At 37.0% G+C, this 17,400-nt stretch overlaps 1 protein-coding gene across 1 annotated transcript; it reads left to right on the top strand.

Annotated features, from left to right (window-relative positions):
- The first annotated feature begins 6,137 nt into the window (after nucleotides 1-6,137).
- LOC121414719 (retinol dehydrogenase 8-like) lies at nucleotides 6,138-16,428 on the top strand. Its single transcript, XM_041607784.1, has 6 exons — nucleotides 6,138-6,290; nucleotides 8,500-8,760; nucleotides 12,149-12,328; nucleotides 13,120-13,213; nucleotides 14,791-15,005; nucleotides 15,507-16,428. The coding sequence occupies exons 1-6, from the start codon at nucleotides 6,275-6,277 to the stop codon at nucleotides 15,653-15,655; spliced, it is 915 nt and encodes a 304-aa protein (XP_041463718.1). The 5' UTR covers nucleotides 6,138-6,274; the 3' UTR covers nucleotides 15,656-16,428.
- The last annotated feature ends 972 nt before the right edge of the window (nucleotides 16,429-17,400 follow it).

Below are 17,400 nucleotides of genomic sequence, written 5' to 3'. Positions count from 1 at the left end.
CCGCAGCGCTGAACACGATCTGCCGGAAATACGTCATAGTTTCCGAGTTCAATCAAAACACCAGACTCATTTCAAGAACGGTGTTGTGGCTGGTGTTGATGTTGTCACAACATCAACACCAGAATTAAACACCGTACTTGAAATCACCCAAAGACCAACTTATGTCTACGAGGAGCATATAGTTGTTGGACAAAGCGAATCCCCCACCAAAAAAAGCAATTAATGATATTACTATATACTATTAGTACTACTACTACTACTACTACTACTACTACTACTACTACTACTACTACTACTACTACTACTACTACTACTACTACTACTATTACAATTACTACTACTACTACTGCTGCTAACGACAACAACAATAATGATAATAATAATAATAATAATGATAGAAATAAAAATAATAGAAATAAATGGTTTTCACTCCCAAATGAAGGAGATTCGTGGGTTCGTGGGATCAAATTTCTACAGCTTAGCAATTATATACCATCCTTATTTCCATGGGGTGTTGCATAACATTTGCACACAGCAGAACCCGAGAAAAATCTTGGGGATATACCCCATGATTCCCAGGACCGTGCATGCATGCCCCGGAATATGACTTGGGGGAGTAGAACGGTTTTAAGAAGGGGGGGGGTCACAAATTTTCATTTTAAATTTCCAAAAGCGTTGTGGCCCAGTGGATTAGTCTCTGGACTGTGAAACAGAGGGTCGTGGGTCCGAATCCCAGTCATGGTGTAATTTCTTTCAGCAAGAAATTTATCCACATTGTGCTGCACTCGACCCAGGTGAGGTGAATGGGTATCCGGTAGGATTTATTCCTTGAACGCTTTAGCGCCTATTAATATGTCGGCTTAGCTACAGCCGGGGTAATAATATGAAACCAAGTATCAAAGCACAGTTGAGTATATGCAAGTAACTGCGATATATTAAGTGGACATATTATTATTATTATAAAAACAGAAAAAATGTTTCTGGGTTTAGTCATATTATTTTTTTCAAACTTGATTAAAAACTTGACTACCACGCAGCGAAACTTAGCTCATAGTGGCTTATAGTGGAAACCCATGCACTTCTAAAATCATATATGTACTAGAAAATGCAATTTTGTTCAAATCTTTTGCTAGTCAGTTAATTCATTACGTGTATTATTATCATTATATTTTCTTTCTTAATTTGTTTATTAAAAAGTTACAGAACTCAATAAATGAAGTAAAATGAAAAAAAATTCTTTCTGATTTTTTTTTATTATCTTTTCAATCTGATTTATTATACCATAACTGTATCACTAACACCCTTATAATAAGATAATATGGTTATAATCCACCATCATTATTCTTCTTCCCACCTTCTTTCTATCATGTGAGACAGGGATATTATTGGCCACGGACTTGTATAACTTATGTATGTGGAGAAAAAACGAGCTGTTGATTCGACGAGTTTGTCGGAGGAATAAGAAAATTCTGTAAAATATAATTTGCCTATTTGATTGTTTTTGAAACAAATAGCCAAGAATATGAACTTTTTTTTAATGGGACACGTTATATAATGACAGCATCAGTGACCACTCTAATATTGTAGTCTCCATGACATTGCTATATTCATGGTATTCAGCCATTTTCCTAATTTCTAGAACCTTCACCGCTACATTAATAACCAATAAACTCTTCCCCCAAAACATGCAAAATCTATGCTAAAGGTTGGAGAGACAGAATGACACAGCAAAAATGGATTATTTATTTTCATAGTAGTGTGGAGAAGTAAATGAGGCGAGAATAATATGTACAAGGAAAATGCACGCACTGAGTCAGAGCCGAATGTTGACTATACAATATTGTATAAATATTGCCATCGATCATACTTCGGTTATTATTCTTGCACATCAGACCCTACCTTTTAATTTGATATTTCTAAGTCTGTATAAATTGGGAATAACATCTACATGTTACGCCATTCTCAAGCTATGCGCTAAAAACCAATGAAGTATCAAAAACTTCTCAAGTTAAGAACAAATGCAAATAAATAGGATTATATGATTGCTATCGTTACGTTGAAAATAATATTCACTACGTTTTAAGGCATCATTTTAAATGAAAACGCCGTTAAAATTATGTAATATGATCGGAAACAGACAGACTAAAATAGAGCAAAATTAATGGTTCTGTGGCTCGTGGTTTAAATCAATAATAATGATAATGAAAATAATAATAATCACAATATATTTATTTTCATAGTGACAAAAGGTTTTCCTTTAAAAATGAAGCAGATTATTTCATTTTCAAGTTTGTTCATTTTTAAGTTAAGAGTCACTTTACGAACTGTGATCCTTTCTTGTGGTAAATGATATTCACCATTAATGTTCATTGGTGATTATTTAGCCCGTAAGAAAGGTCTATCATCCGTTTTTAAAGTCGCTCTAACTTACAAACGGCTCTATGAAACACTTGATTGAACGAAACCATTGTTCATTTTATTCAGCAGCGAATTGCATTTTATCATGATGTTGAGAGCATCCTATGTTTCTGAGCCCTGTTGAAGAAAGAGTCAAACTATTCAAGCGCAAGTCCCGAATGCGGGTGCTTCGACTGAAAATCAAGTTGCCTAAGATTTTTTGAGTTGCGTTTGATCGCAACTCTTTCTGCAACGGGCCCCTGATCTGGTTATGAAAGTCATTACAGAATGTATTATTATGCATTTTTTTCTATTGTTGGCCTATATTTGCTATATATTTGTCATTTTCGATGGTGCTGTTGTTGTTTTTTAGATATATCCTAGAACACTCTGAATCTTTGCCACGACATGTGTTTTTGTTTGCATAAGGCTTGTCGTTGTCTTGTTGTCAGATTGGACTACATTTCACGCTGGTGTACCTCAAGGATTATTGTTGGGGCCGATACTGTTCCTTGCTGTCATCAACGATACTTGTGAAAGTGACCATCTATTACACTGGAAGTATGTAGATCAGGGGCGGATCCAGGATTTTGAAATAGGGGGGCGCCAGCGGCGAGGGAGCGAAGCGACCGAGCGGGGGGAGGGTGTGGGAGGGGGGATACCCCCCTCCCACGGCAAGGACTTTTTCTAAAATCATGTCCAAAAGTCGTATTTTGAGAGCACCTTTAGAAGAAAAATGCACACTTAAATCACTGTAACTTCATGAATAAAAGACACATACTGACTCATTTAGGAGCTGGTTTCCAGTCACACACCGTATAAGCGGTCATTCAAAACATACATTTGGCAAAGGCTCTTCACTTGCTTGCATCGTGTGATTGAAACGTCAAATTTAAATGATACGAAACTGAGACTTGTAATCGATAAGTTCCGAATAATCCATTCTGTTTATTGTCATTTGTGTATTTACATTGTGTGTTTCAAACGAGAATTGTTTAGTCGTATGGCAACATGCATAAAATTTGGTTCTTTTTCCCCAAAATGCACAGTAAATTGTTACAAACTACAGAAAAAACGACATCATCTTCTGGTAATCAACCTTTTCCCTCATGTTATTTTCAAATCATCTTCAATAATCCAGTCATTCTGCACAACCTCAAAGTAATATAATGCTTCTTAAGGGGATTCTCATCATTTTTATTGTTTACGTTTTCGATTTTGCTGGCATTTTTTTTAAAAAGATATATAATGTAATCAGCAAACCTATAGATTATCAAACATTAAAAATGGGGTAAGGGGGGGGGTTAATGTCACAATTTCTACTTTTTAACAATACACAATGTGTCCTCGGGACGTTTTTCCCCAGCACGAAAGTATTTTTATTTCTCCCCCCCCCCCCCCCCCCCCGTCACATAAAATCTTCGCTCCTTACGCTGACATATAGCTGCCTATACACAGCAAACGCGGAGTGGGGTCGACTGGTGATTGAGAATATACAATTTTGCTCCTTGATAATTCGTTGGAATGATTGCTTCGGCGAAACTTTGTTGGGGCGCCCTGGATAATATGCCTCTGAATCTACCAGAAAGTGTAAAAGTTAGTTTACATTAAATACAAATATGTCTGACCTATACATTTCAGTGAAAACGTACATGACCAAGGCAGAATGATAATGCTGCGCACGTGGCGCCCGATATAGGGCTTCTTCTTTGAGTGAAGAATAATCTCGGGGATAGACATTATCATTCGCATCGTTGACACTTTCTCTCGCGATCTGTTACTTACAATTTACATGTATTTGCCATAAAGACGGACAAACGCATGTTACAAAAAACACAAAATTTCGGGAAAAAATGATATCCAATCCAACATCTTCACACTGGTCACTGCACTGCAACTCCCGATTACAAGTGGTGCAACTTTCCAACCAATCGACTTGCGCGCCCTGGAATTCCGGAATTTACATATTGCAATACAGTATGACAGAGGTGCATTTGTGCGAACACAAAGGCCATGAGCGTAAGTTAAAATATAGTTTTGACTAGATCTAGCCCTTGAAATTTACTACATTGTACCAATCCAGTAAATATAACCATCAAAAAAAAAAAAAAAAAATCCGGCGAAAATAGGGGGGGGGGGCGCGCGCCGGGGCGCCCCCCTCTGGATCCGCCACTGTAGATGATATGAGTATCATTAACACAAGATTTGCATATGAATCCCAGGAGCTCACTGTGAATGCCTTACGGAAGTTACAAGATTGGTCCCACCTTAACGGAATGACCCTCAACCCAGTCAAATGTGAAGCAATGCAAATATGTTTCATGAAGTCGCCTCCTGAGCCCCCAGTGTTCAGAATTAATGGCCAGTCATTGAAAACCCTGGACACTGTTAAAGTTCTTGGAGTGAGAGTTCAAAGTGATCTTAAGTGGCAGTGTCATGTAGACTACATGCTCCAGCGAGCGAATGGGAGAATGTACATGATCAGGATATTGAGGAGCCACGGTCTTTGTGTGGATGATCTGTGTACAATCTACGTTGGTTACTAAAGTCTCTTGCAGATCGAAGGAAAGATTTATGTCTTTCCTTTGCACAGAAACTGGAAAAGAATGAAAGACTATCACACCTGATCCCTAAGCCGAAGGATGTCGGCAGAACCCTAAGAAACAGTAGGGTCAGGCAACAATTGAAATGTAGGACTCAACGACTTCGACAAAGTGCCATCCCTTACCTTATTGACTTATTGAATTCTATGTAACTGAATATTCTCATAATTTTTGTGAAGATTGTGTTTGCTTTGCCTTTAGATAATTACGTTTCCAACACCAAACTGAGCTTAGATTTTTTTTCTCTCTCTGTCGTTTAAATCTTTTTCATCTTCATAACAACTGCATTATAGCACGTTTGCTAATCGCTCTATATATCAATTAATGTATGAGTTCTCACAGAGTTTTTTTTTAATTGCCAAGTCTTCCGGAATTCAAATACATTTGTTAGCCGTCCTACACAATTATAGCCTTACTTTTCAAGTTACTATCACATATAACTACTCACATCGTAACAATATAAACCAGTGGTAAACTATGAACGAACATCATTTATTTTTTTATGAGTGTAATACAAAGTGTCAATGTTTCTCTTTGTGCAATACTCAATTTTTTATGATGATAATGTGAATAATAAAAGGATAGTTAAATATGATATTAATAATAATGATAAAAATAATAATAATAATCAAATCTTAAATTAATTATGATAATGAATCAAATAGTAAATGGTTATAAAATGATTGTATTACAATGATGACTGATTTGGCAATAACGTATGTATGTATTTACCCCAGGCATGTGATTTTTCCCCAAAATTGTGTTTCTAATTCCCGTTTCTCATTATGTTGTAATTTTCATGTATATTTTTGTATGATTTTGTCTGAAAATCTGTAATTCGGCCTTTGGGCCGCGAATGATTTCTTTTGTTCAAATAAACCATTTCTATTCTATTTATTGAGAATTCACCTCTGCCCCTACCTTCAAAATTCTGGATCTGATTATTGTTTGGAATGAGGGTCGCTGTTTGAAAAAGAAAAAAGAAATGTTTCCATGTCAGAGGTCTGCTACGCCAGACTATTTTCTAATAATCATATATGCATCACGTACAGCATGCGCATGCGCACCGCATTATTTGCTCAAATACTACCATGTACAAATATCCTCTATACAATTCTTTTGTATTCAAGTATTCTCTTTAAAATTCACCCTTTGGAATAAAAGGTCAGTGAGCAGCTAATATTTTTCATTCTATTCGGGACCTGGGATTGGAGTCAGTTGTGTTCTTCAATATCTACAGATTTTATTCTGGTTTTATAACCACGACTTCTACCATGGCTACCAAAACAGGTGAGGATATTTCTTTTTATTTTCATTTTTCAATGACAGCAATTAAGACTTGTTCAGGCACACTCTTTGAGCTATCAATTTAATGATTTGTAATGAATAAATATCATCTCTCTCTTCTTGTGGCATTCTACGGTTCTCCTTCATTTTTATGAGGGAGAACCGTATGCCACAAAGATCACCAAGACTGCTGTTGGTGCGTGTATGTATATACACAATATATATATATATATATATATATATATATTTGAGATTAGTAGTATGGAGAGGGCCGTAGCAAGGTCAATACCCGTCTTCATCAAGCTTTCGGGCACATGCCCTTCATCAGGATCGTAGGGTCCGTAAGTATAGTGTTGTTGACAGTAAAGTTAAGTGTGAAGTATATGTGTATATATATATATATATATAATACAAGAGTTGCCAAAGCGGTTGTACATGTATAATTTTCTTAGAGTTATATATACAGAGAGAGAGAGAGAGACTCGCCATGACGAAAATATCATTTATGAGTGTCTTAATCTTTTACGAAATCTGACAGTGTTAATGATAAGTTTTTAAAAATATTTGCTTAGGTCGGCTTGTTAAACATGTTTCAGTTCCTCAATTCCTCCAATTTCCATTCTGCGATCCAGATAATAATATACAAAATTCGAAATAGTACGGGTAACTTCATCTATTTCGGTTGCGAAAACGTTGAGAGCGATTTCAGTGTCAAGCGTTTTGTGCTTGAAATATCTCCTCCAAAATATAACCGCAAATAGGTTTGTACAGATTTTTTACAAGCACTATTCATCGAGGCACTTGACAAGCACAGCTAGTATGAAAATATGCCAACGGCAGTCTGTACTTGAAAGAATGAAGAAGAAGAACTTCAATTTCTGTTGATTAAGGTTTATAATAATAACAGCTGGATCTATAAAGCGCTTTTTGCCTGGTGAGTATACAGACATCATAGATTCTTTTATTAAAACTTGGTATGTCTTTTAGTTTAGCCACTTGCGTACAGTTTGCATGGTTTGGGGCCATTAACACCAAGAAAAATAGAGAGAAAATATGAGAAAGGCAAAGGAAAGGGGTGAAATATGATATTTTCAATGTGTCAAAGTTTTTTCATACTATATTTTCATACTATAAATGCCTTGAATCCTACCATCGAGAGAATATACAGGTATAGCACGAAATCATAACCTACATAATATTATGCTTGCCTTGGAAAAAAATTGCTGAATCATAATTGTGGTATGAACAGTATATATACCCACCGAACCGCATAAACCAATATTGACCACAACCCTTGGAATTTCCAACCAATATAATACTCTAAACGTGCCAGAATATGGTTTCCAGTAGGTTTCTAAATTATTTCTAAGGTCTTAATGTCAACACAATACATAGATGGCACACAGGTTTTCCATTGTCAATCACACAATTTTATCAGGTATAGCAAACCCTGATATATATCTGTTACGCTCTGCACCAAGCTTCATATACATAATACAGCACCGGTCTAAATAGCCGTGCATGCACCCGGCATATGATTTTTCTTCTTTTTTCCCCCTTACCGATAAAGCATCATTTTGAGCAGTGTGTTCATAGACCCATAATTCAATAATTTCAATTACTTTTATACCGCAAAGAAAATTGTTACCAAGTAGTTTAACAAGAACTTTTCCTCTCAAAAACATTTTAGTTTCTCTATACAAATAAAACCACAGGCTGATTTATTGATGTATGAATGATACATGAAGAAACGCGAAAGCGAGGGAGCAAAGCGACAGTATGTCGTTGGAGCGCTTTTGCATTTTATAAAGTGAAATTAAAGGATTTTTGCACATTTTGGTAGAATTTGTTTTTAAAAATTTAGTAAAAAAATGCACTCTTAAAATGTTGGGCAATACCGGGGTCAACATACTGTCCACATGCACAACAATTGGTTGTGAAATTATCCAACTCTGGGTAGTTTTCAACCAATAATGTGTAGTTTTCACCCAAAGCACACATTATTGGTTATTAAAAAACTACCCAGAATTGCATGACGTTTTAACCAATGTGGACAGTATATGTTGCCCAACACCCCCCCCCCCCCCGGCCCCGCTGCGTATAAGTTGGTGTGTATGACTTTATATGAAACTATCAATTGGAAGAAAATGAATGTTTAATCGAATTAAAATGACTTATTTTTACTTTTCGATTAATTCATTAATTTTATCAGGACCGCGCGTGGCAATCATCACCGGATGTTCCTCTGGCATCGGCCTCTCCGCGGCTGTGACCCTGGCACAGGACCCCGCTAAGGGCTACATCGTCTACGCTACCATGAGGAACTTGGCCAAGAAAGATAAGCTGGAGAAGGCTGCAGGGGCGACCCTCAATAAGAGCCTCTTCATCATCCCACTGGATGTGACCAAACAAGATTCCATCGACAATGCAATCAAAGTGGTGTTCGATAAGCACAAGCGTATCGATATCCTTGGTTAGTGTGGTTTATTTATCTACCCTCATTTGCCCGATGATATTGTCCCATTTACACCAATTATTATTTTTCGGTATAAACATTTTTGATGTTGTGGCGTTTTGAAACGTTCAAATGTGGTCGCAATTTTAGTGTAATAGAAGGCATGTTTGAGCTATTAATGAAATGTACCTGATAAAGAGAAATAATAAATCACGTACCATACAGTGAATATGAACTTTATTCGATCCTTGCATAGCATAAGTTGTGATATAAGTGTATAATTCATTGCATCATTGAGGCAATTATATTTGTATAACAATGTGTAAAATCCAAATTGATTTTTTTTATCAATTCATTAAAAAAAGACCCCTGAAACGCTCAATAATAGGCCTACACTGGCAGCTTGCAAATGTGAAACTTGATCATCTGCCATTCCATCTGTCTCTTGTGCACATCCATTTGATAAAAGCACATGTCCGCAATGATTATCAAACTGGAACTGAAATGATTTCAAATGCTTTTTTAAGATGTTCCATATTGAGAAAACAATAACTTAAATCTCATCCGTAAACTATATATTATCCCTGTATTTTCAAGAGGAGGAGTGGATCTCTTCTTTTTTAGAATGTATACACGTGCCTCCCAAAAAGAAAAGTGTTTATAGAATTATATCGAGAGGGAACAACTACTATAGACTGTAGATCGCTGGCCTTTGTTACCCACATCCTTCCAAACTCTCACATTCAATTATTCAATATTTTGTATTTTATTTTTAACAACTTTCTGTCACTTTCATCGTGTTATTGTGTGTACCTTTATTTTTGTATTTTGCATATAGCGAATGTGGGGATGAACTTGATTTAATTTTATGAATTTGTGAACTCAATTAACTGTGTATGTATTTATTTTATCTATTTATTCATTTATTTATCCATCTATCAATTTATTCATTTAATTATACATTTTTAAATTTATTTGAGACATTAGATTTATAAACATATTTCTTTATTAGGGTCGACATTATAAAATATATGTATTTCTTTTTTGTTTTTGGATTAATGATCACGTCCGTAACGTGCACGGTACGTGAGGTTTGAATGGGGGATAGGAGCAATCCAGGACTACCAAAGGGGGGGGGGCACTTTAAAAAATGATATATAAAATCAAGGGTCACCATCCCTCACTGAGAACAACATTCGCATTAAAAAAATGACAAGAGGTTAAAAAAAGAGAAGGTTATCGTCATGGAGATATCATGAATGCAACTTTCATGTGGATTGAAAAAGCTGCGCTATATAAATTAATGCTTATTATATATAAATATGAATTAATGCTAATTAATGCTTATTATTATTTTTGTTAAATAAAAGTAAAAGGAATAGAAAACAAAACAAAACAATGGCCATGGATAGAGGGGTCAATACCCACATGACCTCTGAATCTGTAGTCTCGGTGGATAATATAGAGTATCAGGGGGGAGTGGGGATAAATTCAAATTTGGTAAAGCAAGATTGTTTTCTCACACAAACGAAAAAAACGTCCCGATCTCTTGGAAATCATTTTTATCGTATTCTTAACCACTTTCTATCACACAATTTGTGCTTCCCAGCATAGCCCTGGGAAGAGGGGGAACTAGGGGTGCTGAAGCACCCCCAAGATTTTCCGGGGGGGGGGGTGCTGCGTGTATTATTTTCCATATAGGCATCACACACCTGGATTTCTGGCAGGTGTGTAAAAATGTGAGAAATGTATGTAAAAAAAAGACAAAAAGGTTGTGTTGAACCCCTCCCCCTTTTTTTTGCTTGTCATTTTTTCTTTGTGGAACGATAACGACCTTCAATTTGTAGTGAAAACCTTTTTTTTTTGCTTGTCATTAACTTCAGCACCCCACCAAAAAAAAAATCGTTCCCAGGGACCTGCTTCCCAGCCGACATCTCTAACTTTGTATGTTTTCGTCTTATGTTGATTTACCAGGAATCTTATTAAACTACGGTTGGGATAATTTTTAATATATCTGTCAGTATCTTCCTTGATAAGAGTGATTACGTTAGCAGCGAGGAATACAGTATTTGATATGATATGACCAGGAGTGCGATTAACGAGGCACTTTGTTTGCTTTCAACAAACAAACCACGTTTGGTACTACTACACAAAAGAGAGATCATAATAAGTATAACCTATCTGTATACATATTTATTTTGTAATTGTCATAGGTTAAGAGGGATAAATTATTGAAAAGGATCGCCGCACCCCACCCCCTTTAGATTAAGTCTGTATTATGACATGACCATGTTATATCGCCGACGTCTCTCTGAAACTTTTATATATAATCACATACCTCACCGATGTATCTCCGAAACATATATGGTCACATAATTATGTCATCGATGTATCTCCGAAACATATATGGTCACAGATATCACCGACGTCTCTCAAAAGCATAATGAAGTCGTTTGCTCCAAGCCAATCGACCAATGGTGTCATTGCAAATATCGTAGGCCTAATATTGTTGGATGAATGTCTGGATCCAGAGCATTTCATCAACATTTGTAACGTTTTAATCTTGAAAAGCACAGGTGTTTGACTGTTGCTATGGTAACTGTCGAATATATGATACAGACTTTAGTGGATAAAACATCCAAGCATTGTAATTATGATATCCCTTATGGAGGCAATTAATTGGTGTGATCAGAGAGTTTTCGCATTAAAGATGGAGCCGTTCTCTACAACGTACCTATTCCTTTCAAAATGCAAGTCTAATGACAATGGATGGCTGAGAGGCTTTTGTCGAAAGTTGGTGGATCCGGACAGCAGCGCTGTCACATGAGTCGGGACAACGACATAAATATTTGCAATTGTTCGTCCGGTGCAAGCCTTCGGATGATCTGCTGTCCCGGTCGACCACTTTCGATAAAAGCCTTTCAGCTGTTCAAAGGAATTGGTGCGTCGAGAGCGACTCCGTCGTAAATGAAGCCCAAAATGAAGAAAAAAAAAATATTGCCGCTCGCTGTGACGATAAAATGTCATCACGGTGCAGTCACATCGACCAAAATGACTCCAAACCGAGTCATCATAAATAGTTTATTGATCTTGGGCCCGTTTCTTAAAAGACTTGCAACTGTTGTAACTTTGCCATACCTTGGAAACCTTGATTTTGCCATACCTTGGAAACCTTGATTTGATTGGCCGCTGAGCCCTAGCTGTTACCAGAGTAGTTGCATGCCCGGGGAACTACTCTGGTAACATGGCTCAGCTAGCGGCCAATCAAATCAAGGTTTCCAAGGTAATCGTCATAATGGCAAAGTTACAACAGTTGCAAGTCCTGTATGAAACGGGCCCCTGGAGCCGATTTATCTCGGTGTCACTGTGACATAATCCCAGTTCTCTCATTATCTTCCACCCACAGTCAATAACGCGGGGCATGGCTCATCGGGTTACGTTGAACTTGTCAGCGAGCAACAGATGCGTCAGTTGTTCGATACCAACTTCTTCGGCCCAGTGAATCTGATGAAAGCGGTTCTTCCTATAATGAAGAAACAACGTTCAGGTCGCATCATGAACGTCAGTAGTGTAGCTGGTATAACAGGTAACTAACTATGGAGCGTTGTGGCCCTTCTGACTTTGAAACAGAGGGTTGTGGGTTCGAATCCCAGCCATGGCGTAAATTCCTTCAGCAAGAAACTTAGCCACGTTGTGCTACACTCAACCCAGGTGAGGTGAATGGGTACCCGGTAGGAAGAAATCCCTTGAATGCTTGAGCGCCTATGCAGCCCAGCTAAAGCAAGGGTAATAATAATAGCAGGGCCCGCTGGGTGAACAGTTTTCAGAACTGAAGTGGCTACCCTGGGTATTGTTGTCTACTTAAAACTATAAGTTGAATATTATTAGGTTTCATGATTATCCGGCGGTAATTGCTCCGATGGAAAATCTGCACTTAAATGCCAAACATAAAACCTAACCTCCCAAATTAATCAAACCCTAGCCATTATCTTTACATTATTCTGAGAAAAAAACTCTATTACAATCATACCGCCTGTAAGTGTAACCGTATGTCCTCTGAGATTTTAGGACAGTAGGGTTTATAAAGGGTTAAAACATGCAGGATTATTAATATTTTGATGTATCAAAGCTTTATTTTGTTATCCTTTAATCAAAATCACTTGTTTCCTCTGTACACCGTGATATCACATTTGTCGGGGCCTATGTGACATACTTTATAAGTGGCATTAGTTCGCTGCATCTCTGTAAAAATAAGAGTTCTCAGTGGAATAAGATATGATGAAAACTCAGTATTCATATTTGGAACATGACATATATCAAATTATTTGAACGTGAAAAATAATGCAACAATTCGATTTCACTGTTTAATTACCATAGCATGGCCTTTTGGAGAGATCTACGCAGCCTCAAAATACGCTCTAGAAGGCTTCACCGAGTCACTTTCTATTGGCTACCGAGCATTTGGTATTTGGTAAGTTGATAGAAATAAATCATTGTAATCATTTTCTTTGCGTGTGTGTTGAGCAATTAACGTACTTCTGCTTTAAAAAACTACAATCAATTACAAACATATAGCTTCAACCATTTCTCTTTGGTGCTGGTGTCCACATATACTTTGAATATAATTATGATCGTATATATCGTCAATTTTGAAAACTTATTTTCTCATCTGACAATCAATTAACATTGCTTAACAAATTGTCTTCTCTTTTAAAGGTATCATATTTGTAAAGTTTACCTCGGATGAAAAACAATAAATACCTCCATGATTTAATATATTTTAAAAGCTACTACTCAGTTCATTTGTTTTTCTCTTGTTTTTCATCGGAATGTACGTATATAAATATCATGTCATATTTGGGGTAGAACAGATGTTCTATATAGATGTAAAACATCAGAATGATAGATTTGACAAAGTAAGTAGTGGATCAGTATGATACTGAGCCACTACATATCAACTCAGCGTATAACAGGAGAAAAAACGCCCCCCCATAACGGACCTGTAGAGGAAGGCACAGTGTGACAGAGTATGAAGAAATCAAGTGTCACCATGTGACAGTGTGTCACTATAGACATATAATGTCTGACCACAAAAATGGCATCAGTCGCTCCTCGTGAGCTGCGAAAGCCACATTGTTCTTTTGCAAGATGATCATCCATGGTCGCCTGAATTCTATTAAAAATCATTCTGCAAAAAAAAACCTTTCCCAGGTATAGAGAGCAGAGTAATAACTCTGTAGTCAGCTGGATTCAGTTTTTCTCCTTTCTTGAGCACAGGAGTTGGTGTTGACTTATTTCCTGATAGCTAAGAAAGCATGAATACTTGTTTAAGCAACCAGAGGACCGACGCGACGGCTTAAGGTCCTCTCCGAGGGACCTGGTAATGAGTATAAATGCCTTTACCAATTTAAAGGGCACTAGCACACCAAGTGGGAATCGAACCCGGGTCACCGGAATCCGAAACCCCCGCTAAACCGACTAAGCTATCGCGCCTACTGCTCCCGTCTTGAGGAGAGTTCTATTCAGACCATTTAACGTTAAGGATTTTCAGTAGAAACTCTCATTTTCAGACCTCCTGCTTTCAGAGTTTCAGCAGCTATCTTGTGCCAACCGTATGCTCTGTTGGTTTTTAAGCAGTTTTAGGGCAGACCTCGCTTCCTCTATTGTGAATGGTCTATTTATTTGAGTGCATGCTGGCAGTGGATCAGGAATGTCTTGTAGAGGATCTTCCTCCGGAGGAAACTGGGTGTTCTGCTGCTTCCTACAGTCAATGGTGTGCTGGTTTTATTACACCATCTTTATTATTTACTGCTAGCTCTACCTTTTCCCTTTTCCGTCCAAGCTTCTTCACTTTTTTTAAGAGCTCATGTGGGTCATTCTTCTCCTGAGCAGTTTCTTTTTCTTTGACTTGCGTGTCAAGAATTTTCTTCTCCCACTGTTTTACATCATGGCTTGATTTTCTTGTTTATTGTTTTGTCTGTTATATTATTATTGACACTACGCCACAACATTTTCTAATTTTTCTTATCTGATGGGTGGTTTTTGCAGGGTGAATAGTATCCAACCGGGTCCAGTGAAGACTGATTTCATTGCTAACATGGGATCAGCTAATAACCAACCAGAGTTCCTCAAGCTCGCAGAAGAAAAGAACATCGATAAGGAGTCCAGAGATATTTGCCAGAAGGTCATCCAACTCCTCGTTGCCAATCCAAACTTTGAGAAAGAGAATCAGACGCCCGAAGAAATTGCCAATGTCATAAAAGGTTTGATGATAACAAAATTGTATTCAGGGCCGGAGAGGGGGAAGGGGAAAGGATGCATGGAAAGAACCGGGGATAGAATGAGGTTCATTTTGCAATTTCTAAGATCAAAGTGCTTATAATAAGCCTTAGCGAAAGTGTCTGACGAACACTTGGACGAACAGTCATCGTCCCGTGCAGTGGCGGACCGTGACCCCGAGGAGACAAAGCATTGGGGGCACGGCATTGTTCACAAACAATGCAGTGCCCCCCCCCCCCCCCATGCTTTGTCTCCTCCGGGTCACGGTCCGCTACTGGTCCCGTGATTGTTTTTTTATAGGGGGCTGTATATTGGCATTTAGAAATGTTAAATAAACTCGCTGTTTCATATACTCTTCGATTATAAAACAGTATAAGCCAGTAATATCATCTAGATTTTTGAGAATTAACGTTCATATTTTGTATTTTCTCATGCAATATTGCTCACGTAATAATTTCCCCGTTCTGTTTCCCCTGTAAATCTAGAGTCTTTGGAGTCCAAGAAACCGCACCTGCGGAACCCCACCAGCCAACTCCGCTATGATTACGCCAAGAAATACTTCGTGGATCCTTACGGAGACGAGTTCTGTGAAACTATCGTACCTCACATCATTCCCGACTCACTCAAGAAGTAACTTTTTTAAGAAATATATTTTTTCAATTCAATTCAAAATGGTTAATTAAAAATCCTTTCTTTGCAGCCAAAGCCGAATTGCAAAAGTTTACATTTCAAACAAAATCATCAATAACAAGGTAAAAATAACTTATGGTACTACGAACAAACTTCAATACAGACATATATGTAACAAAGTATTTCATAAATAATTTTAAATCGATACTCACTGATCAATAAAAAAATTGTAAAATATTCAAAATACATGTAAATATGAGTGGATACAGGAAATGAAATGGAAAGCAGAAAGGAATAGAAATAGTGGAAGAGAGAAGAGAAGCAGAGAGAGAGAAGAGAAGAAATTGATGGTGGAAGGGAAACAGAGAGAAAAGGGTGAAAAGCAATTAGGTCACATTTTTTCATAAATTTAATATATTTAAATCCAGTCGCACAGTCGAACCCACGGGAAGTTGTCCTTGATTTATTTCGATTAAATATTCAATAAATTGTATTTATAACAAGTGAATGTTATAGTATATAATTCCTGCAATAAATATATATATATACCTTAAAAGGAGAATGCAGAATATCTTGTAATATGTGGGTAATTCATTTAAAACTAAATTGGACGCGGTGTAACAAAGGGAAAGAGGGAGCAGGTGCTTCTTATTCTCGCCTCGTGTTTGATTTTTTTAATGCCCCTTTTTATTTGTCAAACAATAGTATGCCTATATATTAACACCCATGACTTCTGGGCCCCCATCTTACAAAGAGTTACGATTGATCCAATCAATCGTAACTCTGTGGAAATCCATCAATGTGAGAAAAAAAATTCTACAGTAAATTTGCAAAATGTCCTTTTTAAACAAAAAGTAGCACAGTGAATTTTCAAGAAAACAACGAATGCATGAATATACATCATAGTTAGAAAATATTTTGAACAAACATGCATAATAGATGTTGCTGGCCGTCCATAGTTACGATTGATCGGATCAATCGTAACTCTTTGTAAGACGGGGCCCTAAATGTATCTTCTCTTTGAATGTGATCTTGACCTGATTAAACCTCGTTATTTATTATGCAGGTACGCCAATGATAAAAAACAAACCTCTTTATAATAATAATAATATACATTCCATATAGTAGAGCGCATATCACATTATTAATATGTCTCTATGCGCTTCCGAAGGACTTTTTACACGATACAAGTATCCCCTTCGCCTCATCCCTTCCCATAGTCATTTAGCAGAATTGCACCTCATCCCTAACCCTATTAAGTGCCCCTATCTTATTCAATTTCCATTTACCCATAAACTGTCCAACTCATGATAAAGTTCAATGGATTTATGGGCATAGTTGGTATAGTTATGCATCCCTAAAAAGAGAAAATTTTGTTTCAAGGCCAGATTTGCTTCCAACTTCATTAGAATATCATTTTCCCATTAATATGAGGATTTTGGTTGCATAAAGTGACCCCTCCTCTTCTTTTAACATTGAACTTCTTTGCGATCTATCGAGCACAAAGCAACCTCTTTAATCATGCAAAATCATAAATACCAAAATGATTGTATCTCCACATGTTGTTTCTATAAATATGTGTAAGATTGTATTTGTGTTTGAACCTTTATCACATTTTAAATCTTGAATTTTCCTTTTAGCATGTGAGGGAAATAACAATAAAAAATACAATAAAATAAAATTAGATGTAATCTAATTGAAAACTTGTAAGATGTGATTTGTAGTAATGTATTTCAACAAAATAAACTT

Source organism: Lytechinus variegatus, chromosome 5 (genome assembly GCF_018143015.1).
Source record: "Lytechinus variegatus isolate NC3 chromosome 5, Lvar_3.0, whole genome shotgun sequence".
Lineage (NCBI taxonomy): Eukaryota > Metazoa > Echinodermata > Echinoidea > Temnopleuroida > Toxopneustidae > Lytechinus > Lytechinus variegatus.
The sequence above is the reverse complement of the archived record's forward strand: the minus strand, read 5'-3'. Positions and strand labels throughout refer to the sequence as shown.

Excerpts from the sequence above, each read along its gene's own strand:
- LOC121414719 (XM_041607784.1), top strand. Across the intron at positions 8,761-12,148 it reads CAAGCGTATCGATATCCTTG|TCAATAACGCGGGGCATGGC; the intron begins GTTAGTGTGGTT and ends TTCCACCCACAG. Across the intron at positions 15,006-15,506 it reads AATTGCCAATGTCATAAAAG|AGTCTTTGGAGTCCAAGAAA; the intron begins GTTTGATGATAA and ends CTGTAAATCTAG.